At 51.5% G+C, this 27,256-nt stretch overlaps 1 protein-coding gene across 1 annotated transcript; it reads right to left on the reverse strand.

Annotated features, from left to right (window-relative positions):
* Positions 1 to 3,301: 3,301 nt before the first annotated feature.
* NYNRIN (NYN domain and retroviral integrase containing) lies at positions 3,302 to 23,798 on the reverse strand. The gene is made up of 9 exons (XM_004055023.5): positions 23,460 to 23,798; positions 23,099 to 23,313; positions 14,070 to 14,728; positions 12,379 to 13,935; positions 11,381 to 11,511; positions 11,137 to 11,233; positions 9,489 to 9,590; positions 9,170 to 9,271; positions 3,302 to 7,990 (listed from the first exon to the last, which is right to left on the reverse strand). The coding sequence occupies exons 2-9, from the start codon at positions 23,294 to 23,296 to the stop codon at positions 5,140 to 5,142; spliced, it is 5,697 nt and encodes a 1,898-aa protein (XP_004055071.5). The 5' UTR covers positions 23,297 to 23,313; positions 23,460 to 23,798; the 3' UTR covers positions 3,302 to 5,139.
* Between the last annotated feature and the right edge of the window lie 3,458 nt (positions 23,799 to 27,256).

The raw sequence follows: 27,256 nt of genomic DNA on the forward strand, positions 1-27,256 counted from the left end.
TCCATTCATTTCTTTCCATCTGCCCTGGCTCAAACTAACGATCTTTTAGCTAGATTTCTATGAAAGCCTCCTAACTGGTCCTGTGGTTTCCTAACTGGTCCTGTGGTTTCCCTTCAATTCTCCAGACTGCGGTTGCCTTAGTGATCTGTGTAAATAAACTTCACTGCCTAAGGCCCTTTGGGGGCTCCAGGTGGGCCTCAGAATGAAATCCATATTTCTTAACATGGTTTTCGAGATCCCTCACAATTCAGCTCCCAGAATCTCCACTACTTCATTTTTCACCATCTGCAAGAATGTACAGACCTAAGAAATATCACCACTTATTAGCTGAGGGGAAATGGCACTCTTTGGAAAAAGAGAGTACAGCATTTCAGTCAAAACTTATCAGGACCAAGAGAATAGTTCTTGGACCCAACAGAGGTAAATCCATTTTAGTTTGTGAATCATCTTACTGAGGACCAAACTTTAATGGAGACATCTTAGCGGACTCTATGTAGTGCATTAATAACAGATGGAGAGACCACAGATTAAGCGAGGGGAGACTAATTCTAACAACAAAATGAATGCACTTGTGTCAGAAGCAGTAGTATAGTGGTTAAGATGGTGAGCAGAGGCTGGGCATGGTGGCTCATGCCTGTAATCCCAGCACTTTGGGAGACCGAGGCAGGTGGATCACCTGAGGTCAGGAGTTCGAGACCAGCCTGGCCAACATGGTGAAACCCTGTCTCTACTAAAAGTACAAAAATTAGCCAGGCGTGGTGGCAGGTGCCTGTAATCCCAGCTACTCAGGAGGCTGAGGCATGAGACTCCCTGGAACCCGGGAGGCGGAAGTTGCAGTGAGCCGAGATCGTGCCACTGCACTCCAGCCTGGGCAACAAGAGCAAAACTCTGTTGCAAAAAAAAAAAAAAAAAAAAAAAACAAGAAAGAAAAGAAAAAGAAAAGAAAAGACAAAAAGAAAAAAAAAGAAAAAAGAAAAGAAGGTGAGCACAGGAGTCAGTGCTCAAATCCAGCCTCTCAGTGGTTGTACATGACTTCCAGTGAGTTACTTCACCTCTCCGTGCCTCATTTTCTTCCATCTATAAAATGGAGATGCTAATTGTATGCACCCCACAGGGTTGGAAAGCACTTAGAACGGTACCCAACACAGAGCAAGTACTCAGTATATGTAAGTTACTGTTATCAGATGACTTAGTAAACAAGTTAAAAATTGGACCTGTCCCAGGGATTCTTGGACAGTCTTTTAAAAGCAGGTAGGATTTTTTATTTGTTGTAGCCATTTACCTGTTACAAAGCTTTTGTCTTCCAGGTACGTTCACTTTCATTCATGAACACATGGCCTTAGTAAATACTTGCTAGGAAAGCATGGTATAGCAAGGCTTAGGTGGTCCCAACTTCACCAGATAGTTTATGTAAGTTTTAACAGGGGCACGGGATAGGAATATTCTTTATTTTTATTGTTTGCTTATGTCATGGGATTGTCTGGATACTGGCAACTTTGTAATTTCTCTGTTAGAGACTTGGGGAAGCCCTCCTGCCAGGGCCCAAATAAGAAGGAATAATTGTGATGGTGTAAACCAGAGAAGCAGTGACTGGTTGCCTAGAGCGTCCATGGTGCTTTACCATGGACAAAACTCTTTAATTCACCCCTCCAAAAATAGGAGGAATCTCAAACTTCTGTTCAGACCTGGTAGATTGTTGAACAGCAAAGAAGAAAAACCTCACTGTCAGAGGACTTAGAAGCCAGTGTGAGTAAAATCTGATTCTTGCTTAAAGTTATCTAGAGTAAAAAATAATAACCAAAAGTAATAGTTTGTTTGTAGTACAGGTCAGCAATGGAAAGGGTCAGCACTCTAAAGTGGAAGGCTGACTGGAAAGGTGGCTTGGCAAAATCCTATTAACTTTTGGTGAAGGGGCTCAGGCAAGGCCTCTCTGACTGTCATGTGGGCTGAGACCCCAGGCCCCTGCACCATGGGCTCCTAAGCCACATTGTTTCCCTTACCACCCTGAACTGTATTTGTTTGTTGGATTGTCTGTCTCCCTCACCTGACTGTGGGCTGCAAAGAGTCAGAGACCGTGTCACTCCTATTACCTGTTAGCCATCCCACACCTAGGCAGAGCCTGGCACATAGCAGGTGTCTTATAAATACTGAATGAACAATGGTATGCACTGGAGCTGGGGAGTTCTCAGGAAGGATGGTTCCCACCCCCACCCGTACGCCAGCCAGTGCTGAGCAGAACCCCGGGCAGGTGAGAAAGACAGCAAAAAGCAAAGGCCTAAAGTCACGAAGCTTGGCCTGGGTTAAGAAGGTCTCTGACCCTGAGGGGAGAGACCAGCAAGAGTTCCCAGGGCAGGAAGAAGAGTAATGTTAGCTACATGTGATGAATGCTATTCCATCCCAAGCCATACTAGCCTCTTCAAACAGATTATTTCATGTAATTCCTGAACCATCTCATAGATTAGGAATTGTTACCCTGTATTTTACAGATGGGGAAACTGAGGCCTCAGGAAACAGCCTGCATAGGTAGCAAATATAGATGCAAACCTAGGTCTATAATTTTTCCAGTAAAATGAAGCTGGTTCAGCACTAACACCATTCTCTCATCATTCATTTATTTTCTTTCTTTCTTTCTTTCCTCCCTTCCTTCCTTCTTTCCTTCTTTCTTTCCTTCTTTCCTTCTTTCCTTCTTTCCTTCTTTCTCTTTTCTTTTTGAGATGAAGTCTCACTCTGTCACCCAGGCTGGAGTGCAGTGGTGTGATCTCAGCTCACTGCAACCTCCGCCTCCCGGGTCCAAGCAATTCTCCTGCCTCAGCCTCCCGAGTTTACAGGTGCCTGATACCACACCCAGCTGATTTTTGTATTTTTAGTAGAGATGGGGTTTCGCCATGTTGGCCAAGCTGGTCTTGAATTCCTGGCCTCAAGCGATCCACCCACCTCAGCCTCCCAAAGTGCTGGGATAACAGGCATGAGCCACCGTGCCCTGCCTCATCACTCGTTTTCATTCCAACCCTGCCCACTTCCAAGACATTAACTGCCAAGGGTACCAGCTTGGAAGCCCAGAGGTGGGACCCTCCTTCCAGCCATGTCATGAAGCAGCTATGGAGCCTTAAGCATATCACCCTCTGGGCCCTGGTCTCTTCATCTGTACAGTAAGAGCTTGGGGCAGATGGTCTGGAAAAGGTACTTTTCTTCAAATCTGCAAGTCTATCTGGGAAACATATAGCAGCCATACCCCATGACTGCCCCACACTCCTCATTCCCACAATTGAGACTGAAGCTAAACAAAGAACTGGACATCAGCTCCAGTTTGATTCATTTATTGACAAATCAAATGAAAAAATTCACTTGAAAGAAGGGTATGTGATCATAAATGTAGCTAACAGGGGGAACGCATACAGCACCAGGGAGGGAGAGTGAGGCTGGACATACCATTACAGAGAGGAGGAAGAGAAAGAATGGCGCGGGGGGTGGAGGAAAGAGAGCACCTGCCAAAAACCCCACACTTTCCACTTCTCAGCTATCACTCAATCATTTTTCTGGACAGGGCTAACAGCTAGAAATGGTTTAAGGGCAACATCCAGGCAGTTTGTCTGGAAGATCAGGGAGATGAAGAGTTGGAGAGAATGTGGGTGTAGCATTTTGAAGGATTCTCCAGCTTGAACCTGTTGCCAGAACCTTTTTCATGGTGAACTGGGAGTCAGGAAGCTTAATCCTGGTCTCAGCTCAGCCATGAACTCACTGTGTGACTTTGGGTGAATCACTTTCCCTCTGTGATCCTCTTTCCTCTGCTGTAAAACAATCAAGTTGGCAAGTTCTCCACTGGCTCTAGCACTCTGCAATGCCAAGCGTTCTGGCAACCTGGGCTAGACCAGGAGACTGGCTCAGCTTCCAGAGAAATGAAACTACTCAGAAGGCCAGCCAGAGTGACGTGGCACTGGCCTTCACCTGGAGCCCACTTCCTTGGCAGCGGCAGCAATTCAGAGGGTGAGTGTATGCGCACACACCTGGAAGGAACTCACGCTCACTGCAAGGGTGATCTCTGCAAAGAATGGCTGTGAGGGAGCCTGGGTTTTGCTCTACACAGAAGGCAGGTCCACAGGACTCGGGGGGTGATACAGATGAAGCAGTCACACAATCTGTAGGGTCTGGGATGCAGGATACAGTGGAGGTAGAAGGAGCAGAGGGCTGTAGGCTTTGGGATGGGGTTGGGAGGGGTTGGGAGGTAGAGCCATGCCAGCACTTCGCCGTGTGCCACTCTTGTTGCAGACGCCCTCCCCCCTTAAAACAGAGGCCAGGGCCCCTGGGTCTAACAGAAGCAGCTCTTCAGGTAGAGATGCCACACTTGGCATCAAGATCCTTGATTCCTGTGGGGTCAACACCATCAAAGCAGGGGTCAGGAATTATCTCCATTGGCTGGAGTCAAATGAGGTAGGCCAACCCATTTCCCCCTTGCCCTTCCCATGCTGACAAGCTGGTGGCTTGTGGCTGGCCATCCTCCCACTCCAAGACACTGCCCTTGAGGCCTGGGAGGATGGCCAGCCCTGCCCTGACAGCTGTGCAGGCCACATCTGGCTTAAGAAAGCTGACCGTGAGGCTAGGAGGCAGCGGCCTCCCCACAGCCTGCCCAGGTTTATGTCATCTGTGACAGCTCTAAGGGCAAAGGGTCCCCAAAAGAACAGATTGGAGGGAGGAGCCCACATTTGGGGTTTCTGTATGGGAAAGGACTGTGGTTCCAATTCCAAGGTCAACAGCCACAGTTTCATGGCCAAGATAGATTCTTTCATGAGTGTGTGTGTGCACACCACCACACACCTACATGTGAAGGGGAAAGAGGATACTTGGGAAAAAGACACTGAGCCTGGTATAGCCTAGAGGAGCACTCTATTTCCCAGTGTAAAACTACCAGGGACCCATATCTGACAGCCTTTGGCAAATTCTCCAAGTACCCCAAACTGGGGATGTTTCCATGGGGATGCTGGTCCCTAGTTCAAGGCAATTCAGCAAAGCTTTATGAAGCAACTTCTCTACAAAAGGCACAACTGAGGGCCCCCAGTGGACTGAGAGCACTGCTGGGACAGGGGGAGGCGTAGCAGCAGAAACCCACGGCCCTGGGGCAGGGGGCACCCCCGCTGCTCCCGCTCACTGCTCCAAGACCTTGAAGGACAGGGGGGTGCCACTCTTGGCAAAGGCCTTCATCAGACTGCTGGGATAGATGCACCCCAGCTTCTCTGGGGTTGGGAAGCCCCATATCCTATAGAGTGACAGGCTCAGCCGGTCCCCGATATAGAAGGGACCCACCCATTTGGCACTGCTGCCATTCCTGGGGAGGGAGAGCAAGAGGACCTGGTCACCCACATTCCACTCCTTCTCCTGGCTCTCCCGCTTGAAACGCCTGTTCTCAGCCTTTTCACTCACCTTGTCAGCCACCCTCCAGTGGAGCTCCAGCAGCTCCCCCACCAGCTGTAGCAGGAAGACGTCCATCTTGAGCCCTTCAATGTTTGCGCTGCTCATCTCCCACCACAGGGGCTCCGTGAGCCTTGACTCACCCCCGGTCAGGACCTTGAACGGTGTGGCATCAGTGGAGGAGGCCCTGAAGGCCAGGTGCAGCAAAGGCAGGGAGGCCGCCCACTTCTTCCCATGCAGGAAGATGAACTCCTTGAGGGCCCTCTTGAATTCCCAGTAGGCCCCTGAGCTCGTCAGGCAGGGGAACTGGAGGTCCCTACTCAGGGAGGCCACCTGGGCTCCCAGGGCCAGCCCACAGCTCACAAGGACGTGCCGGGCAAACTGGGGCCCCTGGGCTGCCTCCAGCCTCACAGGAACACCCCACCTTGCAAACACATGCTGAAGCAGCACCTGGGCCACAGCCGTGTGTGTGTAGGGCTTCAGGGGGAATGCCTCCACCCACCTGGTGTTTGGATCAGCCACAATAAGTACATGCTTATGGCCCTCCTCACTTATGGTGACCGGGCCCACCACCTCGATCTGCAGGTTCGACCAGGGGGCGGTCGACCTGAGGGGCCATGGGGACTCAATAACCTTCAACTCGCTGCCTATGAGATTTCGGGGGATGCAGAACAAGCAGCTCCTGCAGTAATCTTTCACATGCTCCTGCATCCCAGGCCACCACCCCAGCAAACGCAACTTCTTGTAGGTCTCTTCGGGCCTCTGGTGGGCCCCCAAGGGAATGTCATGCACAGAGAAAATCAGATCCCTCCGGAGTTGCGTCGGGACTACCCAGACCCTGGGCTTCTTATCTCCCTTGAACATAAGCAGGCCACTCTCCTTGTCGAGGCTGAGTGAGTTAAAGGCAGAACTAAACGGTGAGGAGCCAGACAGTTTCTGCCCAGCCTGCAGCCTGGCAATGATATCGGCCAGGGTGCTGTCACTCAGCTGTAATGCCAGCAAATTGGGCCTCTTGCCCATGGCATGGGGACTCACTGTAGGGGCTGGCACATCCTTTGGCAAACTCCACCACTGCCCACCCCCCTGGGCACCCTGCTTGGCCAGGGTGTCCACTGTCACAGCAAACAGAGAGCCCCGGTAGGAGGTTCGGTAGATAAACGGAAGGGATGAGAGGCCAGAGGTGAGGGATATAATGTAGGAGAGCAGGCTTGGGTGAGGGAGTGGAGCCCCATCAGAGGAGAGGAAGCCCCGAGCCCTCCAGAGGGGCAGGAGCTCCCACAGGAGGCTGAAAATCCAGTTGCAGTGAGTGAGGAAAACCACTGGGAGTGGGGACTGGCCAAAGCGCTCCAGGCCACAGGCCACGGCTGCCAGGTGGGCATAGGTTGGCGTGTAAGGGGAGCAGGAGAAGGAAAGGGAGACAGGGGGGCTGGTGGGCGACAGAACATAGAGACCAAAGCCAGCACACCACTCATCCTCACGGTAGAAGCAGTAGCCCGACATGTGGATGCAGACGAACGTGGACAGGTCAGAGAAAGGCGGCAGAACCTGGAAGAAGCGAGGCATGGAGGCCGCGGGGGTGAGCAGGCGGTTCTCCCCCAGCAGGCCCTGGAGGAGGGCCAATTCCAGGGCCCTCTTGCCTTTGTCCTGAACCAAGAGGGACCATCGGATCAACCAAGCTTTGGAAACCCTGCGGCCCTCCTGCACCTCAGGGTCCGCAGTGGTCCGGGAGGCATAGGAAAGGTCCAGGACCACCGGGGTGTCTCCAATGCAGCGGGAAAAATGCTTGAGGGCCCAGGCCACGGCATAGGGGCTGTCTCCCCCTGACTGGGGGCCCTGGCTCTCCTCGTCAGGGAGGAGGGGTTTTGAGGTATAGGCTATGGGGTGCTTCCTCCCTGAGTGCTCCTGATGGAGGATGGCCGTCAGGGCCACGTGGCTCACGGTCACCTCCAGGCGGAAGGGCAGCTGGGAGTTGGGGGCCATCAGGCAGAGGGCAGACACCAGGGCTCGCTTCAGGGCCAGGAAGGCCTCCTCATGCTCCTGGTCCCACTGCCAGTCAGGCTTCTGCTTGAGGAGGCTGTGCAGGGGGCCCACTAGGGCTTCATAGTCAGGGATGGCATCCCTGTGGGAGTCCATGAAGCCCATGAAGAAGGAGAGTGCGGTGAAGTTGCTGGGGATGGTGAGCTGGGCCAGGTGGGCAAGAACCTGCTGGCAGGGAGCCTTTCCATCCCAGGGGATGCCCAGGTAGGGAGAAGCTGCCCCTGGCAGGAGGTCGATGTCCAGGGCCCCATCGGGGGGATCATGGAGGCTGAGGCACCGCAGGATCTCCTCGGAAAGGGACGGGCACTCCACCCTGAACACTGACGCCAGCGAAGAGTCAAGGTCGTCCTCCTCAGCCGCCTTCTGTGTGCCCTGCCCCTGTCTCTGCTCCTCATCCTGCCTCTCCTCCTTCTCTTCCCTGACTTCTTCCATATTCGGCAGACTCTCCAGGGGCCCAGAGTCAGCGTCATCACTCAGCTCAATGACACTGGCTGAGCTGGGAGGAAGGGTCTTCCACACCTTCAGGAAGTTGCCAATGTCAGTGTCCAACCTACACCAAAACAGATGGAAGAGGGAAGGGCAGCCCCATCGTGAGCAATCCTCCAAAGGGAAAGCACCTCTGTGGAAACCCCATTCCAAAGTGTCCTGAGGCTGGGCCAAGTGCCAACAACTTGCATGGCATAGGCACAATTGGGCCCCTGCCTATAAATACTTCCTCTACCTCACGCATGGGCCAGACCCCCAATATTAGAGGTTCATTTGTGCCTTGAAGGCTCATCCAATCAAAACTTCACTGACCAAGTAATATTTAAACTAGCTGTAAGCCAGTGGTTTGATAAGAGATGACTGGCGGCTTCCAGCCTAACCCAGGATGAGCAATCCTGGAAAAGCGGGGGGCAGTGTCACCAAAGTGAAGGAGAGCCTGACAAGGAGTTTGTGAGGACACAGCAGACAAACCTCATCCACATCACTTTTTTCCAAATTGGCAAGGTAAGACTGGGGGATCTGGCCCCAGGAAGCAGAGCTCTGCCCAGAAGATCCTGACAAAGGTCCCCTGCTGGGGCTGGGGAACTGGCAGGTGGGCAGCAGAGGATCCAAGTTACTGCAAACCAATTGTGCTGGCACCAGCAATGTGACCCTGGAAAAGTCACTTGAGTCACAGATTCCTCATCTATAAAATGAAGACAGTGGTCATTTACATATAACTCAAGTTGTGAGGATCGAATGAGACGATAAACATAGAAAAAAATCCTGCTTGGTGAATACTCTAGACACAGCTTCCCTTGGATACAAAGAATAAGAGCAAGGCTGTTCACTGCAGCCTCGGACCCAACAGCATATAATGGAAGTGGTCAAATGGCCCTCAACAAGAAGACAGAAAAATCTATTGGGTACTCATGTAATGCAACACTATATGACCATTAAACAGAGCTACATGAATTAGCATAGGATACATCTGAAAAAACTAATAAATCATTGAGCACAAATGCCAGTTTGGAAGGATGCATGTAGAATGTCAAAACTACATCCTACATATGTGCTTTCATGTATGTATTAAAACCTACTGTAAGTGGTTTATGAACACATAAACATGTGGCACAAGTATAAAGACATGAAAAAGTCAGATCACTCTGATCATTATTACGCACTAGATGTTGGCCAACACTAAGGGGAAGTTTTTGATCAGCCCCAGGAGGGCCTGGGAGGCTGGGGAGGCCTGACCTATTACCTGTTTGGCTTCTTCAGAAACTCATCCAAGGTGGGGCCATCACGGCCCAGGGGGTCATCAGGCACCATGAAGAGATTCCCCGCAAAGGTGAAAGGCAGCAAGCTGGGCCCAGGGGGAGAAGAGGCACAGTCACTGTGAGCCCTTGACCCACCCACACCCTGTTGTCGCCTGGCTTCTCCATGGGGCTGAGACCCACATCCTGGCAGGTGCTGGTGGGCACTACTCCAAGGCCTCTCTTCCAGCCCTAATCTCTCCCATGCCAGGGGCTGCCTGACATCCAAGGGGAAGGAATGGCTCAAGCCTCTGGGGACCATCTTACCGATCTTTGACCATCAGTTTCTTGGAATTATTCATCAGGATGTGAATCTGCTCATTGGTGACAATGATGCCATCTGTCTCCTCTGCCAGCTTTACCATGAACCTGCAGGGAGAGGGGAAGTCACTAATGACTCAGTAACTAGCCCCCTCACTTCCTGGGTCATCTGGGAAAATGAACTTGCAGCTTCACATTGAGGTGTGTCAGACAAAGACACTGCCCTTCCTACTCAGAAATCCAGGACCCCCGAGCCCATCCTCTTCTCTATGCAGCCATGTGAGATCACTGATAGGGATCAAGGTCATCCAAGGGTGACCTTGGATGCACGCATTCCCAGCTGTATATACAAACACACACCCCTGTTATACGCATAGGCACATACGTAGACATGCACAGACACAGAAACTCACATTCGTCCACATTCACACAGGTGTATTTACTGCTTCCGTTTTTTGCATCTGTAAAACAGAGATAAAATACCTACCCCATGTTGCTGTGAGGATTAAACTGAATGAGATAATACTTTTAAGTGTCTAGGTAAGTGCCAGCCACACAGCACACACACAAATATTCCATTATAATGCTTCACCAATGCATAATATTCATATACATGCCAAGACATACAGACATATATACGCTAACACATATAAGCACACATACCTGAATAAACAAATCCACTTTTCCAAGGATCACATCTCCTCTAAAGAGGGCTGTGACCAGGAAAGAAAGCAAAGGCTACCTACTTCTCAGCAGTCCCTGAAACTTTCCATTCGGGCTCCCCAAAGCATGCTATTCTTCAAGTGCCCAGCAGAGGGACGGTCTGTGGAAAAGCCATCTTCCATCAAACCCACGCCTGAACTTAAAGGCACTTAAAGACTCAATGGAGGGGACCAGCTCTACAAGGAGAGATGCATGAGGTTCTCTGCCCAGCCCTTCCCAGGCCTGGTTGGGTGCCAGGTCTTGGGAAGAGTGTGGAGAAACAGAACTTCTCCCTGCCTGGCATGAGAGTTGCCTATGTGAAACCAAGATCTCTGTCTGCCCAGCATCAACTCCAACCCAGGACCAGTGACTATGCCTGGGCCTTCCCTGCCCTAAGAGAGGCAGGGTCACAGGCTTCCCCTGAGCACAGAGGTCCTGCAGCCATGCTGAGGAGTGGGCGCTTAGGATTGACAAGCAGGCAAGCATTCAGGGTTTAGGCATTCAGGGCTCTCCTTTTCCAGAGCCCTGCCCAGGGCTCCATCCACATCAGCCATGCACAGACCTCCACCAGTGCCGGGGCTCCGAGGGAGGAAAAGACTAAAGCAGTCTAGAGACATGAGCCTCAACCGAAACGGGCACCCAAAACCCTGGGGAACCTCTCTGATGTTCACAGGTCATGGGGGAAGAATGCCTGTTAGCTAAGGCAGACGGACTCCAGAGTCCCAAAATCAGAAACAACTCCGGGCTTGGGGAAAGCCAACCTCGAGCCCTTTCCTCAATGTGCCCATCCCTCTGCCGACAGATGCCCGTGCTCCACCCCACCCTCTGCACAACCGACACCCCCAACATGTTTGCCTCCATTTCCCCAGAGAAGACAGGCCGGACTCCACCTGACACACCAGCCAGGCCCAACTCCCTGAGCCCAGGAGGGCAGGCCTGGGGACCGGCACACCTATAATCGTAGGTGGTGATCTTCTTGCCATTCTCAAGTTGGGAGGGTGTGATTGAAAGCATCTTGAGCGAGTGTAACTTCGTCAGAAAGTGGCTCTCTGGGGATGAAAGGCAGAAGACAGAAATGGTCAAGGGAGGGCTGAGCGGAAATGGCCACTCTGGGGTGGCAGAGGGTGGGGGCAGCAAGGCAGAGAGAAGAAAGCTTGGTGACACTGTGGAGGCTGGGCAGGCAGGGGACACCTCACCTCTCACCCTCCGGTTCTTCTTCAGCTGCCAGGTGGGTACAAACACAGTGACCTCTCGGTGTCCCCGGTTCCAGAAAAACTGCACTGCCATGGCAATTCCTCGGCAGGAGAAGAAGTGCTGCAGGCCGTGCCTGTGGGGTCGTGGGACAAGGAAAGACCCTGCCTCACCACTCCTCCCTCAGAGCCAGCCCTGGGGCAGCAAGCAAGCAATGCCAGCACCAAGGACACCAATGATGCCCTCTCCCCTTCCCTCCATACTCAGACATTCTGTGAGCACCTACTTGGTGCAGGGCACTGCCAGAAACTCTGTGTGTGTGCATGCGCATGTGTGTGTGTGTGTGCATGTACCTGTGTGTACGCATGTGTGTAGGGACATTGAGGGCAAGAGGAGGAAGGCAGCCCCTCCACTCAGAGAGCTCAGTTGAGGGCTTAAAGCAAACAAAAATTCCCTGGCCACCGACAGTGTGCTGGGAGTGTGCTCTGCACAGATAACTACTCTATCATGTGGCAAATTACGTGGCATGCACATGTTTATGCTAACACCTCTACAGCAGTAAGTACTGTGGAGGAAGGGCAATCGCTAAGGGCCAGCAGGGTCAGGAAAAGAAATCTGTGCTGGGCCTTGAAGTTTGGGCTAAAAGTTTAAAAGCTGGCCTGGGAAGGGCAAGGACCTTGGCAGTGGACACATCTGAGCCAAAAGGCCAGCTGGACCCCTTGCTGGCTCAGGGATCTTGGGCAAGATTTCCCACCTCTGAGCCTGCTTCAGCATCTATCAGACAGGGAAACCAGAAACCTGCCCTTGAGGGCTGCTGTGAGGATTCCATGCACACTGCCTGGCATGCAGGAGCCATTCAACATGGATGGACCACTTCCCTCCCATCTCTTCCCCATGTCGCCCATAGGAAGGTTGGGAAGGGATGCCCACATTCTGTCCCCCAGGGATGCCCTGCCCCAGGTCCACAGCATCCCCAGCCCACCCCACGCCCGTGACTACTCACACCATGGCCACACTGCTGCCATCGATGACCACTCGCCGCAACCCCTGGTTTCCAGGTTCCCCTGACAGGTTCAGCTCGAAGGGTGTATTCAGGGCCTCGTGGTACCTCTGGAAGCTGGTCACTGTGCTGTTCGCTTGCAGGTGGCGAGGTGGCTGCCTTGGGGCCCCCTCCCAAGCCCCCAGGAGCCCCTCCATCTGAAACTGGTGCTTACTGCTGAGGGCCAAGGTGCCACTGGACTGGGGACCCTGCCTTCCAGCCTGCCCCTGGCCCTTCAGTAAGGAGACACTAGCCCTTGATGTAGGCTGGACCTCACTCAGAAGTTTGGCTACATCCAAGGTTGGCCCTGCATCCGTGGGCACCTTCTGAGCTGCAGGTGTTTTGGGAGCTCTGGTGACTCTGGGGGTCACAGGTACTTTGGGAGCTGCAGGTGATTTGGAAGCTGCAGGTGCTTTGGAAACTGTAGCTGCAGGCCCGGCTTGAGCTTTGGGTGTTTTGGGACCTGCAGGTGATGTTTTTGCTACAGGCATCTTCTGAGCCTGGGGAGTTTTTGGAGTTGTGGGTTCCACTTGAGCTGCCAACACTGGTTGATTCACAACTGTTTTTTGAGCTGTGGCCATCAATTGAGCTGTTGGCTTTGTTGGAGCCAAAGGCACTTCGGGAGCTGCAGGCTCTGTGTGCACTGCCAGCATCATTCGAGATGTAGGCACTTTGGGAGCTGCAGATGGCACTTGAGTTCTGGGGGGATTTTCAGCTTTGGGCACTGCTGCAGCCATGGGCACTTTGAGAGTTTCAGGCACTGTTTGAGCTCCAGGTACTGACCGATCTGTCAGCCCCCCTTGAGCCACGGGCTTCCCTTGCCCTGTTGGCAGCACTGGAGCGGGTCCCTCTTCCAGTCCCTTAAAATCCAACTGCATACTCCCTTGATCCCCCGGCTCACCTCCAGCCTGTAGTTGGGGTGTAGAGGTCAAGGGTGGCCCTATCTGTGGGAGATCCGAGCTAACTTTGTCTTTTACATCTGAGCTCCCAGGGACCACCACTAAACTCGTAACTTCTGGGGAAATCTCTGGCCTTGGGCAATTCTGCAGGGCTGCTTCTCCTCCCAGCCCCCCATCTGGTCTACCAGCTGGGCTTTCTGCACTAGGCAGAGGAGCCAGCTCCTTCTGCTTCCACTCCAGATTTAAGGGCAAAGGATTCTGCCCTGGCAGCTTCAACTGAATGGGGCCCAGAGGTCTCTGCCAGAAGGGGAAATTGAAGCACGCCTGGGACAGGAGCCAGGCCAGATGTAGAGAATGCAGCTCATTGATCCTCCAGAAGGTTGCAGCAATAGCCCCTGGCCACAATGGCCCAAAGGCTGGCCCCGGGGTCCAGGCCTTCCAGGGTGGGCACACACCCAGGGCTGATACTGGAGGTTGGAAGAGGAGTTTATCTTCTATCTTCTGGACCTGCCTTTGCTTCAACAAGGCTTGTGTGTGGTTCGTGGAGTCCTGGCTGCTGGTGGCTTGCACTGGCCCTTCCTCTTGAGCACTGTCCATACCATCTTGGTTGTTGGAACCGACCCTGGAGGAAGCCCAAGTTCATTGAAAAGCATTGAAAAGGTGGAAGGCCAGTTTGGTCCCAAACTACTACTATTTCCTTAGGGTAGGGGAGCAGGGGTAGGATCAGAGAAGCCAGGCTCATTCTCCAGAACTTACCGTACCAGCTGGTTTGCTGCCTCCTGCGGTGTGCTCTGGGCTGGGATCAGGGACCCAGTGGCTCCCAGGCTAGATAATCTCTTTGAATTTTCTGGGCCCCTGTTCTGGAGGGTCCCCATGTCCACAAAGGGTCCAGGACTCTCTCCCACAGACACCATGGCTGGGGCTTCCTTCTGCTGCTGGGGAGGGCAGATTAGAACCTCCGGATCGGAGTGGGAGTCAGAGATGCCGAAGCGGCTGAGCCACTCGATGATGTCTTCCTTGCCCGCAGCATCCCGCACCAGGCTCAGCAGCAGCTCCTGGACCGCTGGGGGCAGCTGCAGTAGGTCCCCTGCATGCTGGTCACCACGGATCCAGACCAGGGCCCCAAAGGCCCGGGTCACCTCAGCCTCCCAGATCCCCCGGGGGGTCAGCAGAGGGGCAGGGCCCCAGCGCAGTCGCCCCACCAGCTCCTCCAGCCAGTTCTGTGTCATGATGAAAGACTCAGTCAGCCCGCCCACCATCAGGGAGCCAGGGGGGCCAGGCACCAGGTAGGCAAGGGTGCTCCAGCAGAGGCAGTCCAGGAAGAGGCCTTGGGCCCCAAGGAAGGCACAGTGCAGGATCGGCGGGTAGCGAACCTCTTTCCACAGCTCTGGGCTGCACAGGCCCTTCAGGTATTCCTGGGCACAGTGGGGAGAACACAATGAAGTCAGCCCGTTAGGGGCCTGCACCTGGATCTGCCCTTGCCACCCAAAAGGCCAGCCCCTCACTAACCATGTGGCCCCACCACTATCACCCCCCATCCACCATGAGCCAAATGACTCCCCCATGGCCAGCCACTCTCTCCCTGGTCCTGCACCCTCACACACCCATTTCTTTCCAGGGAACACCAACAGAACAGGGAAGCCTGGGAGAGAGGAGGGAAAGAACCCAGGTTGCAGCTCCAACTCGACCTCAACTGATTAGGTTAATTGTGGGGCATCTATCACCTTCTCAGCACCGCAGTCTCTTCACCAAGAAAAAGGAAGGTTAAACTGGATGCTCCTGAGGTCTAGTCCCAGGCTGGCATTCCTGAATTGTGTGACAGCTGGGGAGAAAGTGGCTGCACACTGCTGGGCACCCTCCATAAGCTAGGAACTATGCAACCTGCGGCAAGTTATTAATCACACAACACGCCTGCCGCCATGCCTGCAGTTCCTTATCTGTAAAATGGGAACAGTAATAGTTCCTGCCTCACTGGGCCACTCTGAAGCTTCAGTGAATTAATACGCAGAAAGTACTGAGGATGACACCTGGCACAGCCTGTTCCCATTTTGCAGGCTGAGAAGAGCTATGCAGCTTGCCCAAGGGCACACAGCTAGAGGCTCTGATACTAGAATTGTTTCCACCTCCTCTGGCAGACCACAGTGACTACAGGGTAATCATGTGAGACTCGAGCTTCATCCCCCTCCAGAATGCCTCTAGCACAACCTGTACCCCTAATCATAGTAACTCTGTTGCCCAGAGGCAACAGAGGAGGAGATAAGCCACTGGGCCAGTGTCCAGGGGAACCCCTGCACCCGCACATACACGCAATAGCTAAAGAGAAGGAAGAACTCTGGCTTTCTGGGCAGACCAAGTCCTAGAGTTCACAGAGCTCACAGGGCACACACTCGCCATCTTTAGCAGTGGCTGGGGTGGGCGAGGTTGGGGTTTCTCCACTCTAGCTGAGTTCCATCTGTGTGGTCCCATGAGCTCTCGCTCCAATCAGCCACCCCATGTGGACTTCATATGCTCCCATGCCCCTCCACATCCCCTTTCTTTGATAGTCATCCCTCTCATCCCTCTTCCTGCTTTCTCCTGGCCGTCCCATACTCCATTTTGGATCTCCAGCAGCGATCCTGAAGACCACCCAGGTGCCTCTGCTCAGTCCCCGGGCCATCCTTCCCGGCTCAGGCCTACGTGTCCCTCTTCCACCTGGCCGAGGCCACAGACCTGCAACTTCTTCCTCAGAGCCTGAAATACATGTCTAACCCCTTTTCAATCAGTTCAAAACCAGCTCAAAACCTGATGGACATCCCAAGCCAACCCCTCCTACCCCAACCTCATCTGGTCCCACTGCCTAGCAAGGTTAAATCTGAGCAGGTGTGGGCTGTCTCAGACCTTAACAAATATTCCCCACCCCATGCACCCCCATTTCAATGACCTGAAAACAACATGAAAAATGGAGAGATGTGCTGGGGAAGAAGATTATGGGTGGCTTCTTTCTCTTTCTGCAGAGAGCTTAGAATATTTATGGCTCCATCAACTGTCCAATATTTTATTTATTTTATTTTATTTATTTTATTTTATTTTGTTATTTTATTTTATTTTTTGAGGCAGAGTCTCACTCTGTCACCCAGGCTGGAGTACAGTGGCACAGCTAGAGGCTCTGATACCAGAATTTTTCCACTGGAGTGATCTCGGCTCACTGCAGCCTCCGCCTCCTAGGTTGTTCAAGAAATTCTCCTGCCTTAGCCTCCCCAGTAGCTGGGATTACAGATGTGCACCACCATGCCCGGCTAATTTTTGTATTTTTAGTAGAGATGGGGTTTGCCGTGTTGGTCAGGCTGGTCTCGAACTCTTGACCTCACGTGATCCACCCGCCTCAGACTCCTAAAGTGCTGGGATTACAGGTGTCAGCCACCGTGCCTGGCCCGATATTTTAAAATTAAGAAATATATAGGAACTGTAATAATTTTTAAAATAATAAATATGAACTAATATTTAGTGAGAGCTTATTATGTGTCAGGCACTTTGCACACATTATCTTATTTATTCCTCTCTCTGCCCTTTAAGGAAATACTATTATCCCCATTTTAGATGAGCAAGGAAGGCCATATGTCCAAGATCACACAGTTAGTAGGCTGGGATACTCAGGCACTCTAGCTCCACAGTCGGGGGTCTTCACCATGATGCCGTCTATACTGTAGAGGGAAAGAAGATAAGGAAACAACAGGCATTTACAGCCTGAAAATACCTGAACAGCTTTCCTGCCTAAAGCCAACCCACACCTTCTTCCTCCAAGAGGAGAAAAAGTAGAGAAGAAGACGCAGGAACAACTAACAACTAGGTAAAAAGATGATACAGAAGAATAGAAAAGGACACAGAAAAAGAGCACTGTATTTGTAAGAATATATTGTCCAATACCCACAGGTCGTTAGTCAACTTGTAAGTTAAATAAAAGCATTTATATGACATATTTTAATACTATTCTGTACTTGTCAAGGTGCCTTATTACTTAACACCTAACTTAGGGTTCTCCTTTCTCATAAGTCAGTTATCATTCATTGTCTACTTTCCAGAACCACCCCAATTTACACTGCAGGATACTCAAAAGGCTCAGAAAACAACAACAAGAAACTCTGGAATTGGAAGTGAAGGGGAACATGAAAAACCAGGTTCTCTGAGGAGCAGTTAGATCTGGGAGCCCAACCACTCCCAACACACACACGCACACACACACACACATTCACACACACACACACACACACACACAGGCTTGGCAAGTACCTTCCCGCTCACTGGAGGGCTGTTCTCCAGGGAGTACAAAACAAGGTCTTAGGAGTCGAGGTTGATCAGCATAATCGAAGGTGTGAGCACCACACAAAAAAGCATGGAGGGAGTGAGGAGGGCCAAAGAATGATGTGTACAATGCAAGCTAAACGCAGAGAAACTCATTCTTCCCACTCAGAGATTTGCTTGGCAGCCAGACCCTGACCCTCCAAGCCAGGGAAGCAGGCATACATTCTGGAAAACCTGGCCAGCCCAAGAGCAAAGACTTAAAGATCACAAAACGGGGTCCCTAACCAACAGCACCTGCAAATCTCTGTACAATCAAGCTCAAAATCAACAAGTCTTGCCCACAGCCTCCACTCCCAATCAGCTTTTTGTCCTTCACTCTTTATCATGCAAGGATTATCAGGCTTATGAGGAAAACTTCTAATGTGAAACACAGAGGACAAACCATACAGGAAAACAAAAAAGCAACCTGAAAGAAGAGAAACTAGGGGGGAGAAGAAAACTTCAAAAAGCTTACTATCATTTCTATCCTCAGAGAGGTAACAAAGAATATGGTACACACTAAACAAGAATAGAATACATACGTTTCAAATTTGATTTAAAAAGCGTAGGATACTATTTTTTAACAGAGAGAATATAAGTGACTTCTAGACATTAAAAATTTGATGGCAGAAATGAAAGACCCAAGAAAAGACTTCAAAGATAAAATTAAGGAAATCTTCAGAAAGCAGAACAAAAAGTTAAAGTTGAAAAAGAGGAGAAAACATAAGAAAAGCAGAGGACTTCCAGAAAGAGAGGACAGAGATAGCACAGGAGAGGAAATCATCCACTAAATATTTCCCCACATTTCCCGGATCTGAGGAACATGAGTGTCCAGATAGAAGTCCCCCTAAGTACAACAAGAGTGCCTGACAATGGAGGAAAACAGAACTGCACAAAGGGGCCTCACTGGGAGACTGCAGAACATTGGGGAAAACTGACAACTTCCAGAGAAAAAAACATCTCACACAAATGACCAGGGACCAGAACAGCTTCAGGCTCCTCCAAATGGAGCACAACCCTCACATTTCTGAAGGAAAATAATTTTCCTTTTATAATTCAATATCAGCCAAGCTCTCAATCAAGTATCCTTTGGCTATGCAACGTGGACATGCAACCTCAGCATTTTTCCTCCTGTAAAACTTTTCCCGGGAAGCCACTGGAGAGCAGTTTTCCAGCAAACCAAGTAAGAAAGAAGCAAAGACCATCTCCAGGATGACGGTGAAGAGAAATCTCAGAATTTATTCATCCATTCGACAAATAATTCTTGACTACATGCCAGGCACTGTTTTAGGGTGACAGTGGTCATTACACAGGACAGCTAGTTCAGATTGGAGGGTATGACTCAAGAGACAGGCATGTTGAAAGCAGGCATCTGCATACACTTTGCTGCTGCACCATCTTTTTAACTTGAGGCTACAGAGGGATGTGTTCCATCAACCCAAGAAAGAAAAAGTTTCAAGGTCCAGGACGTGAGTATCTAGCAAAGAAAAAAGGCAAAGGATGCCAAGAACGACAGCTGTGTCAGCCTGGAAAGCAACTGACCAGACAGGAGAGACGGCGCCAAGAAAAAATTTAGAACCAAAAGAACACCTTGAACTGATAGACTGACCTTGTAGAAAACTGTACTGAGAGGCTACTGGAAGTGGTAAGAATTAACAATAGGTACAAAGAAAGGCAAATTGAAAAACAAGGAGTGCTTAACCTCAATGACCTCAGTAAAACCCAAAAAGTAAGAAAGAAAACAAAATCATAGTACACTTCAGTGCTTCGATGTGAACGCTATGTGCAAGGCATAATGAGGCAATGCTAAATGTAGATTTAGCAGATAATTGAAACAGAACTATCTTGAGAAGAGGGGCTGGCCGTGAAAGGGAGCTAAATCCTCACATACGATAATGGGACCAAAAAAAGATAACACCAAACGTCGATTAATTAAAAGACAACCATGTCTACATATTCTTTTAGAAATATGGAGATGCGTAAATGCCACAGCAAATACTGTCAGTGGGGATGGTTACTGAAGGAGGAATTGGGAGGGCCAGGGCAGGGAACCTCTGTGTGCTCTTCTAAGCCTTTTGGTAATAATTGGACTTTTCAAATGTGTATTACTTTGATAAAAGAAAATGTAAGTTTAAAGGAAAAGAAGTATTCAGTGCCCACAACACAAGCAGGTGTCCTGGTAAATGTTTAACAATCAGCTGGGGGTGGGGGGTAACCTTGATTTGTCGCATTTGCCACTTTCTGTGGCATAAATACTCCCACCATGGCTGTAAATACTCCTCCACTCGCTTGCACAATTCCCGAAATTTTAACAGTGGGTCCATAGGAGCCAACTCCAGGCACTGACCACAACCAGCTCTCAGGGTACTGCTCACAGTTAGTGTGCAGCAAAGATAGTTCAACTTCCATCTGACAGCCAAGCCAGATGTCAGCAGGCCACACCCTGTCCCAGAGCTCCAGAACCCAGTCTCCAGAAGGTACTCTTGCCCACCACCACTGCCTTTAGGCTCCCCATCACCTCCCGCAGTGGTCACCTCTCTTCTCTGCCGCCCACCCCATCCTCACCTCATTGCCAAAGGGGAGAAGGGTGGAGCAGGGCTTGTCCCGGGCCTCTTCTGATCATTACTAAAACCCGCCTCTCCACTCACTGATTTCACCTCAGAGAGGCCTCCCCAGTGTTTGTTTTGCTGCCTGGGAATGTGTTTCACAGTAATGTCTTCAGTGTTTCTTAATCCCACCACAACAAAACAATTTTAAAGCACTCAAGATTTACAGAGATTTTCCTGAGAAACCAACCACATAGAAACACACTCAGGCCCTTCCCTAGATGAGCCTGTATCCTTCTCGACCCCTCCTCCCCTCAGACCCCAACAAGCCACCCTCACCATCAGCCCTTCCCCAGTCCTGCAACCTGTAGTCTCCCAGAGTCCTCTCTGCCTGTTGGCCTATGTTCAGTATGCCACTAACAAAATGCATGATTCTGTGTCCCTACAGCTGAGATTGGGGCCAGCCACGCTGCCTCCCTATGAGAACCACAAGACATCCTTACACTTGGGAAATGTTCATGTGTCAGATCGCTGGACCTCAGACAGCATTTAATCCAAGACTTCCACTTTACAAACAGGGAGATCGAGACTCAGAGAGGGAAAAGGACTTGCTCAAAGTTACGCAGCTAGTCAAAAACAATAGTAGCTAACATCTATACTCTATAGCTCTCCACATTTTATAACAGTATTGTAACATGCATGATTTCAGCAGACTCTCACAAACTCTTCATGAACCAGGTATTATTATAGTCTGCTCCATAGATGAGGGAAATGGCTCAAGAGAGGATAAATTATTTGATCTGATCACCCAGTTCAAATAGTTAACAGGTGGCAAACCCCAGTCTCAAACTCTCCTCACCATACCCTTCCTATCTTGGTTGTAACTTGGTGACAGCATATCAAACCCAGATCCCCTAACCCCTGAGACAAAACTTTAACTGCCCCCCCACCTTCCCTGTCCTCCTTCTCCAAATTGCCAACAAAGTCTCCTTTATGCTCATTGTGTACAATAAGGCAGGGAGCTACCCAGAATCCCCTCACGCTGGGTTCCCACTTTTCAACAATGCCTTTCCCAAAGGGAAGACAAAGGGGAGTGGAGGAACAGGGCTAGGAATCAAGGGAGCCACTGATTCCATTAGCTGGGCCTACAGTGGGAGCCTGAGGTGTGAGATCTGCGGTCCGAAGAACCCTGAAGCAGCAGAGGGAGACGGAGCAGGTAGGCCTGGAGAAGCCAAACCAGGATTTGAGCAGGGTGGGGGGGTGGGGTACCTCCGAAAGTGTAAGTCCTGGCCCGGCACAGTGGTTCATGCCTGTAATCCCAGCACTTTGGGAGGCCAAGGCGGGTGGATCACCTGAGGCCAGGAGTTCAAGACCAACCTGGCCAACATGGTGAAACCTCATCTCTACTAAAATACAAAAATTAGCTGGGCATGGTGGCACGTGCCTGTAATCCCAGCTACTCAGGAGGCTGAGGCAGGAGAATCACTTGAACACAAGAGGCAGAGGTGGAGGTTGCAGTGAGCCAAGACCACGCCATTGTACTCCAGCCTGGGCAACAGAGTGAAACTCCATCTCAAAAAAAAGAAAAAGAAAGTGCGAGTCCCCTAAGAGGGTGAGCTGCTGCCTTTCAAAGTAACAAAAAGATTAAGAACCCAAAGAACCCAAAACACTCCTCTTGTTAGCCTACCCGACCCCGGCTTCTAAATGTCTTCCTCTCAAGGCCTCCAGCACATATGTTCTCTGGGAAGACACCCCTTCCCTCTCCTAGCACCTCTGTCAAAATTGGAAAAACTGCTGACCCAGCAGCTCCACAGAGGGGTTGAGGGAGGAACTTCCCAGCCTGCCTGCCTACCAGGCTGGCTGGCCGAGTTCTGGGCCTCCCCACCCATGGCCTTGACCAATTAAGATATAGGTATAAACCCATCTGCAGTAGGTGTGCGTGTTGAAGGGGAAGGTGGTCTGGGGCAGAGGGAGGCTGTGGCATTCCTACAAAGAAGAAGTAAGATAAAGGAATCTAAGGGAAGAGGTAAACCTTGGGGGACAGTGGAATCTGACAGGTCCAAGGGGAGGAAAAGCTTGTGAGAGAAGCCAGGGAGATTGCAAGAGAGGCACGCTGTGATCTGGCCTGTCCAAGGTCCAGCCCCACATAGCAAGCCCTTTCATCTGAAAACCCATAGCCCTCCTCCCAGACTCCCACCCATCTCCAAGGGCTGGGAATCTGGGAAGAGGGCTGCACCCCACTCTGAACCCCTGCAAGAAGCTGAGTGGCATCAAGAGTGTGGGGCAGGGAGCCCAGAGCCCTGTTCTGGTCCAACCCCCACCACCTCACCTACCTGACTCTGAGCACTCAGCCAGGCCCCTTACCCTCTCTGGCCACCAGTACCTCATCTGTAAAATGCCAGTATCACTCTAGAAGCATCTCTAAAGGCCCCTCCAGTCCTAGTACTCAGAGGCTCCAAGGGGCAGCCCAGGATTTAAGGAGACTTAAAAGGAGACAGAAGGACCTGGGCCTTTCAGTCTTGGTGGAGAACAAAGAGGTGTGTTGCAGAGGCCACAGAAATACAGCGCCTTGAGTTGCTCCCCAGATGGAAAAGTGGGACTGCTGATGCTGGGGCCATGGCCAGGGAAGTCTCATGGGGGACACACACCGAGGAGGTGCTCTCAGTGCACTTGAGGGACAGAGGTGACACGTAGGGAAGGGGTGGGGCAGGAAAGGAAGGAACCAGAGGGAAGAAGCGGGCATGGAAGGAGCGCAGGCTGATCTGGCGAGGCAGGAGGATGACCCACTACCTGCCTGCCACACTGCCAAATCCAGGCGGGGGCAGGGTGGGTGGTGCCTCTGCGGACCACCATCTCCCTAGGGGAAGGGGAGAGAGTGATCTGGCTGGAAGAGATGGGTGGGGGTGGGGAGAAGCTGTTTACCTTGGCTTTGCCCATGTTCTCTCGGGGCCCCTCGAGCTGTAGCCAGAAGTAGGGGGTGTCCGGGCGGCTCTGGAAGGCGTTCAGCTTGACCCTAAAGATGCGCTGCACTTGCAGCCGCTGCCGCTGCACCCGAGGCTTCGATTTTGTCTGCACCATGAACCATTCCTGCGCCGGAGGATCGCCCCCAGACAGGAGCATGGCTACCCCGCCCGCTCCTGGAACGAAGGAGACGATAGTGTCACCCGGGTCTCGGTGCGGCAGGCGCCCCAGCCCCCAGCCCCAGGCGCCTAAGCCACGCCCCCTCCTCCCCGCGGCGCGCCCCCCGCACGGCCTCCTTCCTCCAGGCGGCGGCGGGACCCACCCGGCACGGCTCGGGCGCCCGCCCTCTGGAGCTTGGTCCCCTTCGACCGCTGCTACCGCGACGAGCTCTTCCTGCCCGGGGTTGTAGCTAGGGGTGGGACCGGTCGGGCTCCTGCCGCCCTTCCCTCCGCCCCCAGCCTTCCCCCTCCAGCACTCCGCCAGCCCCTCCTGGATCAACTCTGTCTCCGTCTGCTGGATAGCTTAAAGGGGCGCGGAGAAGAGGGAGGGGGAGCCGGGGCGGGGAGGAGGGGGCGGGGAGGGTCCCGGAGGCCTCTGCCTTCCACCCAAGTTTTGGGCCCAGAGCCAGAATCCAGGGGTCAAAGTTAGTTTCCTTCCACGTTCCCCTCTTGCTAGTGGAAGGACGGGGAAGAGGAAGGAGGGGAGGATTGGTTTCCGGCACCCTTTTTTGAGATTTGGAACAAGGATCTCTCCCCTTTACCCCCACCTCCCCCCTACCCCCAACCGCCTCTTCCAGGCGTCCCAAGAGAACGGGGACCTCGGCCACTCCTTCCCTGGGAGGAAAGGGTTAAGGTAAAGTAGGGTGGGGAGCCCAGGGAGGCCGGGGCCTAAGGAAACTCTGGGCTGGAGACCAAGCAGGAAGGAAAGGGTAACAGCACTGACTCCCCACCCCCCACTGAAGTCTAGGGACAGCCTGGAGCTGGCGGGCAGCCCAGACCCTCCTGAAGCCCCCCAGGGCTGGAGGGGCGGGAGAGCTGCCAGAGTTTTCAGACTTGAGTTGTTTATGAAAGTCCTTTTTAGCACGTTTGAGTTATGCTGTGAGGGGAAGGAGATAGAGGGTCCGGGCAGTAATGTAACCTCCGAGGTCTCCTGCAACCCCTGACCAGTCAGCCAATTGGCATCAGTGGTCTGGCACTAACCCTGGGCTAGGGGGACCACCTTCAACACCCAGGTTCTGCTCACATCCCCAGCACAAAGAACACCTTATACAGCCCTGGGCCTGAATAGAACCTGGCCCTGTGGAAGGCAGGGCCTATGTCTCGGCCTCAATGATCTTATTTTCCAGACTAAAACGAAGAGCCACAGTCTGATAGACACAAGTATACCTATGAGGTCAAAAGGCATCAGACTTTAAATTAGGCCTGCCCTGGAACATCTGGTCTGCAAGGTCGTCATGTGTTTGTGTGCAGGCAAGGGACCAGGAGCACCCCACTGCAAGGAAGGGGCCCAATTGGGGGCAGGGAGGGGCTCACGCTACTCCTGGTCTGGACTGGACTCAGCCCACCACACCCTACTTCATCCTACACACCTGATTCTTCTCCCTAGATTGGAATCCAGAAAAGGAAAAAATGATCTGTGTTACTTCTGGCTCCAAAGCCTTCTGCTCCACCCTGCCTGGTCCTCCTGTCCTGCCACTCTCTAGTACCTTGAAGCAGAAGGCCTTTGGGCTGAATCTCCATCTCAGGCCCTCTTTCCACCTCTGACTGCTCTCCTTTTAGCAAAAGAGTCTCCTGCCTTATTGTGCTTCAGTTTCTCTTACAAAACAAGGTGAGAGCCACATAACCCTGCTCCCCACTCCTTCCCTGAATGAATACTTAACTCTTACTGCCCTCCTCTATCAGACCATGAACCCCAAGCATGGTGACCATCTTCATGGAGAACTCCTGGGTTTAATTCTATGTTCAAAGAGGCCATGTTGAGGGTCAGAAGACGTCAATCTTAGCAATCATGTTATGTATAAATGGATAAAAGCAGACAATTTATTTAAACTATTGTGTCCCTATTTCTTTAGCTCATGAAAGTTGGGATAATAATACATACAGCAGAGGGTAGAAATCAGACTACATGTAAAGCACCAGGTACAGTGCTTAGCACAGAGTAGATACCCAATATATGTTAATTCCCCATTTCAAGAGCTTGTCTCTTCTCCCCTACCTCAGTTCTGGCCAATGTGTCACCACACCTTCATAGAAATCCTCTCCTCACCCTTCCTACTAACCCATTCCCCAGCTCCTGCCTCTCCTGGAGGTAGAGATTTTGTTAGGTAGCCTGGTTTTAATCCCAGCTATGCTCAGTTCTGGATGAGTTACATGAGTTAATGTGGACTCAGGCAGGTCCCTAAGTCCCTTGAACTCCATGGGCTTCCTCATCTAAATTCATTCATAGGACCAAATTCATTCGCTTATTCAACAAATTTAACACGTATTCACTGAGTGTCTACTATGAGCCATGCCCTAAGAGTATGGCATTGAGTAAGATGGAGATCTCCCTGCCCCCATGGAATACGGGAGGAAGAAGAAAGAAAGAGTATGATTTCAGAGAAGGGGAACTACTCTCCTGGAAATAAGACAAGGTACTGTGATGGAGAATGACTCCATGGGGCCTCTCTGCTGATGGGGATATTTCAACTAGAGGGAGAGCAAGAATATGGGCACTGAGATGGCAACCAAGCAAAGCTCGTAGCAGTTCTTGATCCAAGGCTCTCCCTATCTCAAATACATTCAGTGATTCCTTGCCTACAATATTAGGTTAAAACTGGTTTGATGTGTTGGAGGCCTTCTGCAACCTGGCCCTCATTTACTTTCCTAACCTTGTATAAAAGGATCCCAGCTCAAGTGTAAGTAGAATTCGATATGTCTAGGCATGTCTGGCAACAGGGGAGCACACCCTGTCACGAGTCTGTTTGCATGAGGAATGAGAAACCTCCAAGAAGAAAGCTCATCTTGATTAAAGGAAGGGCCTGCCCTGTGAGCTTGACAGAGTAATAGATCCTTATTCCTCCAAGGCTCCAGAGAGAGAGGCAGTTCTGGCACTCAAGTACCTGGCCCAGATCCACACCTATTCAAGTTCCAGAGATGGGGCAGGGAGCCCTGGAACCCAGGCAGCCCTGCTTGGGATCTTTGTGTAGGAGTAACCCAGAGAGGAGACAGGCTTCTTCCCGACTTTGCCATAGTCCCTGAGCAACTTGCATTCCTTCAGAGCCACAAAGCAGAAGTGCCCTCCCAGAGGCATTTGGAACAGTCAGGACTTAAGGTGGCTCCAAATGAGCACTGAGGGCTAGAGTCAAGGAAACCAGAGTTACTCTCTCTGTGTCACACAATATGGTTCCCAGAGTGGTCAGGATCTCAGCAGGAAACACGGTACTCGCAAAAGTGATGACTGAAGGAAATTTAAAGAATGGCTCTTTTATGGGGATTTGAGTGGGGTTATGGAAAACCGGTAAGAGACTGGTGCAGTTCTTGAGGGCTAGGTATCAGCAGGAAGCTGTTACCACCAGCAGGCCTGAAAGGGAAAAGGCAGAAGTGGTTACTGCCACCAACCACTGGGCAAGAGCTGGAGCCATAGGCCACAAGACAGAAGCTATGGGCCTGGGTAAAGATCACAGCCACCAGCAGGCTGCCACCCAGCAGGGAGGGAGCCACCTTCCTGTGGCTTGCGAATGCCCAGCACTGGACAAACCCAACCAGAAGCCAAATGGCAAGGCTGTAGAAGGCTAAGCCATCCCTTGAGGTCAACCTCCTGAACACAGGGCAGGATAGAGAAGAGTGAAGGGTACACCTACAGGCTGGGGAGGCTTAAGGAAACTAAGTTATACTAATTTTCCCCTACTCTTCCCCTCATAAACACCCTGTCTTAGGAACAGAAATGAATAATTCTGTGCTCCCATTCAGAACACAGGACTCAGAGTCAAAGACTTGGGTTCAAATCCCAGCTCTGTCACTGTACCGGTTTCCTAGGCTGCTGTCATAAATTACCACAAACTGAGTGGCTTAAAATAAGAGAAATTTATTCTCGCCCAGTTCTGGAGGATAGAGGTCCCAAAATGTTAAAGGTAATGTG

The sequence above is a fragment of the Gorilla gorilla genome, chromosome 15 (assembly GCF_029281585.2).
Source record: "Gorilla gorilla gorilla isolate KB3781 chromosome 15, NHGRI_mGorGor1-v2.1_pri, whole genome shotgun sequence".
NCBI classification, from domain to species: Eukaryota; Metazoa; Chordata; class Mammalia; order Primates; family Hominidae; genus Gorilla; species Gorilla gorilla.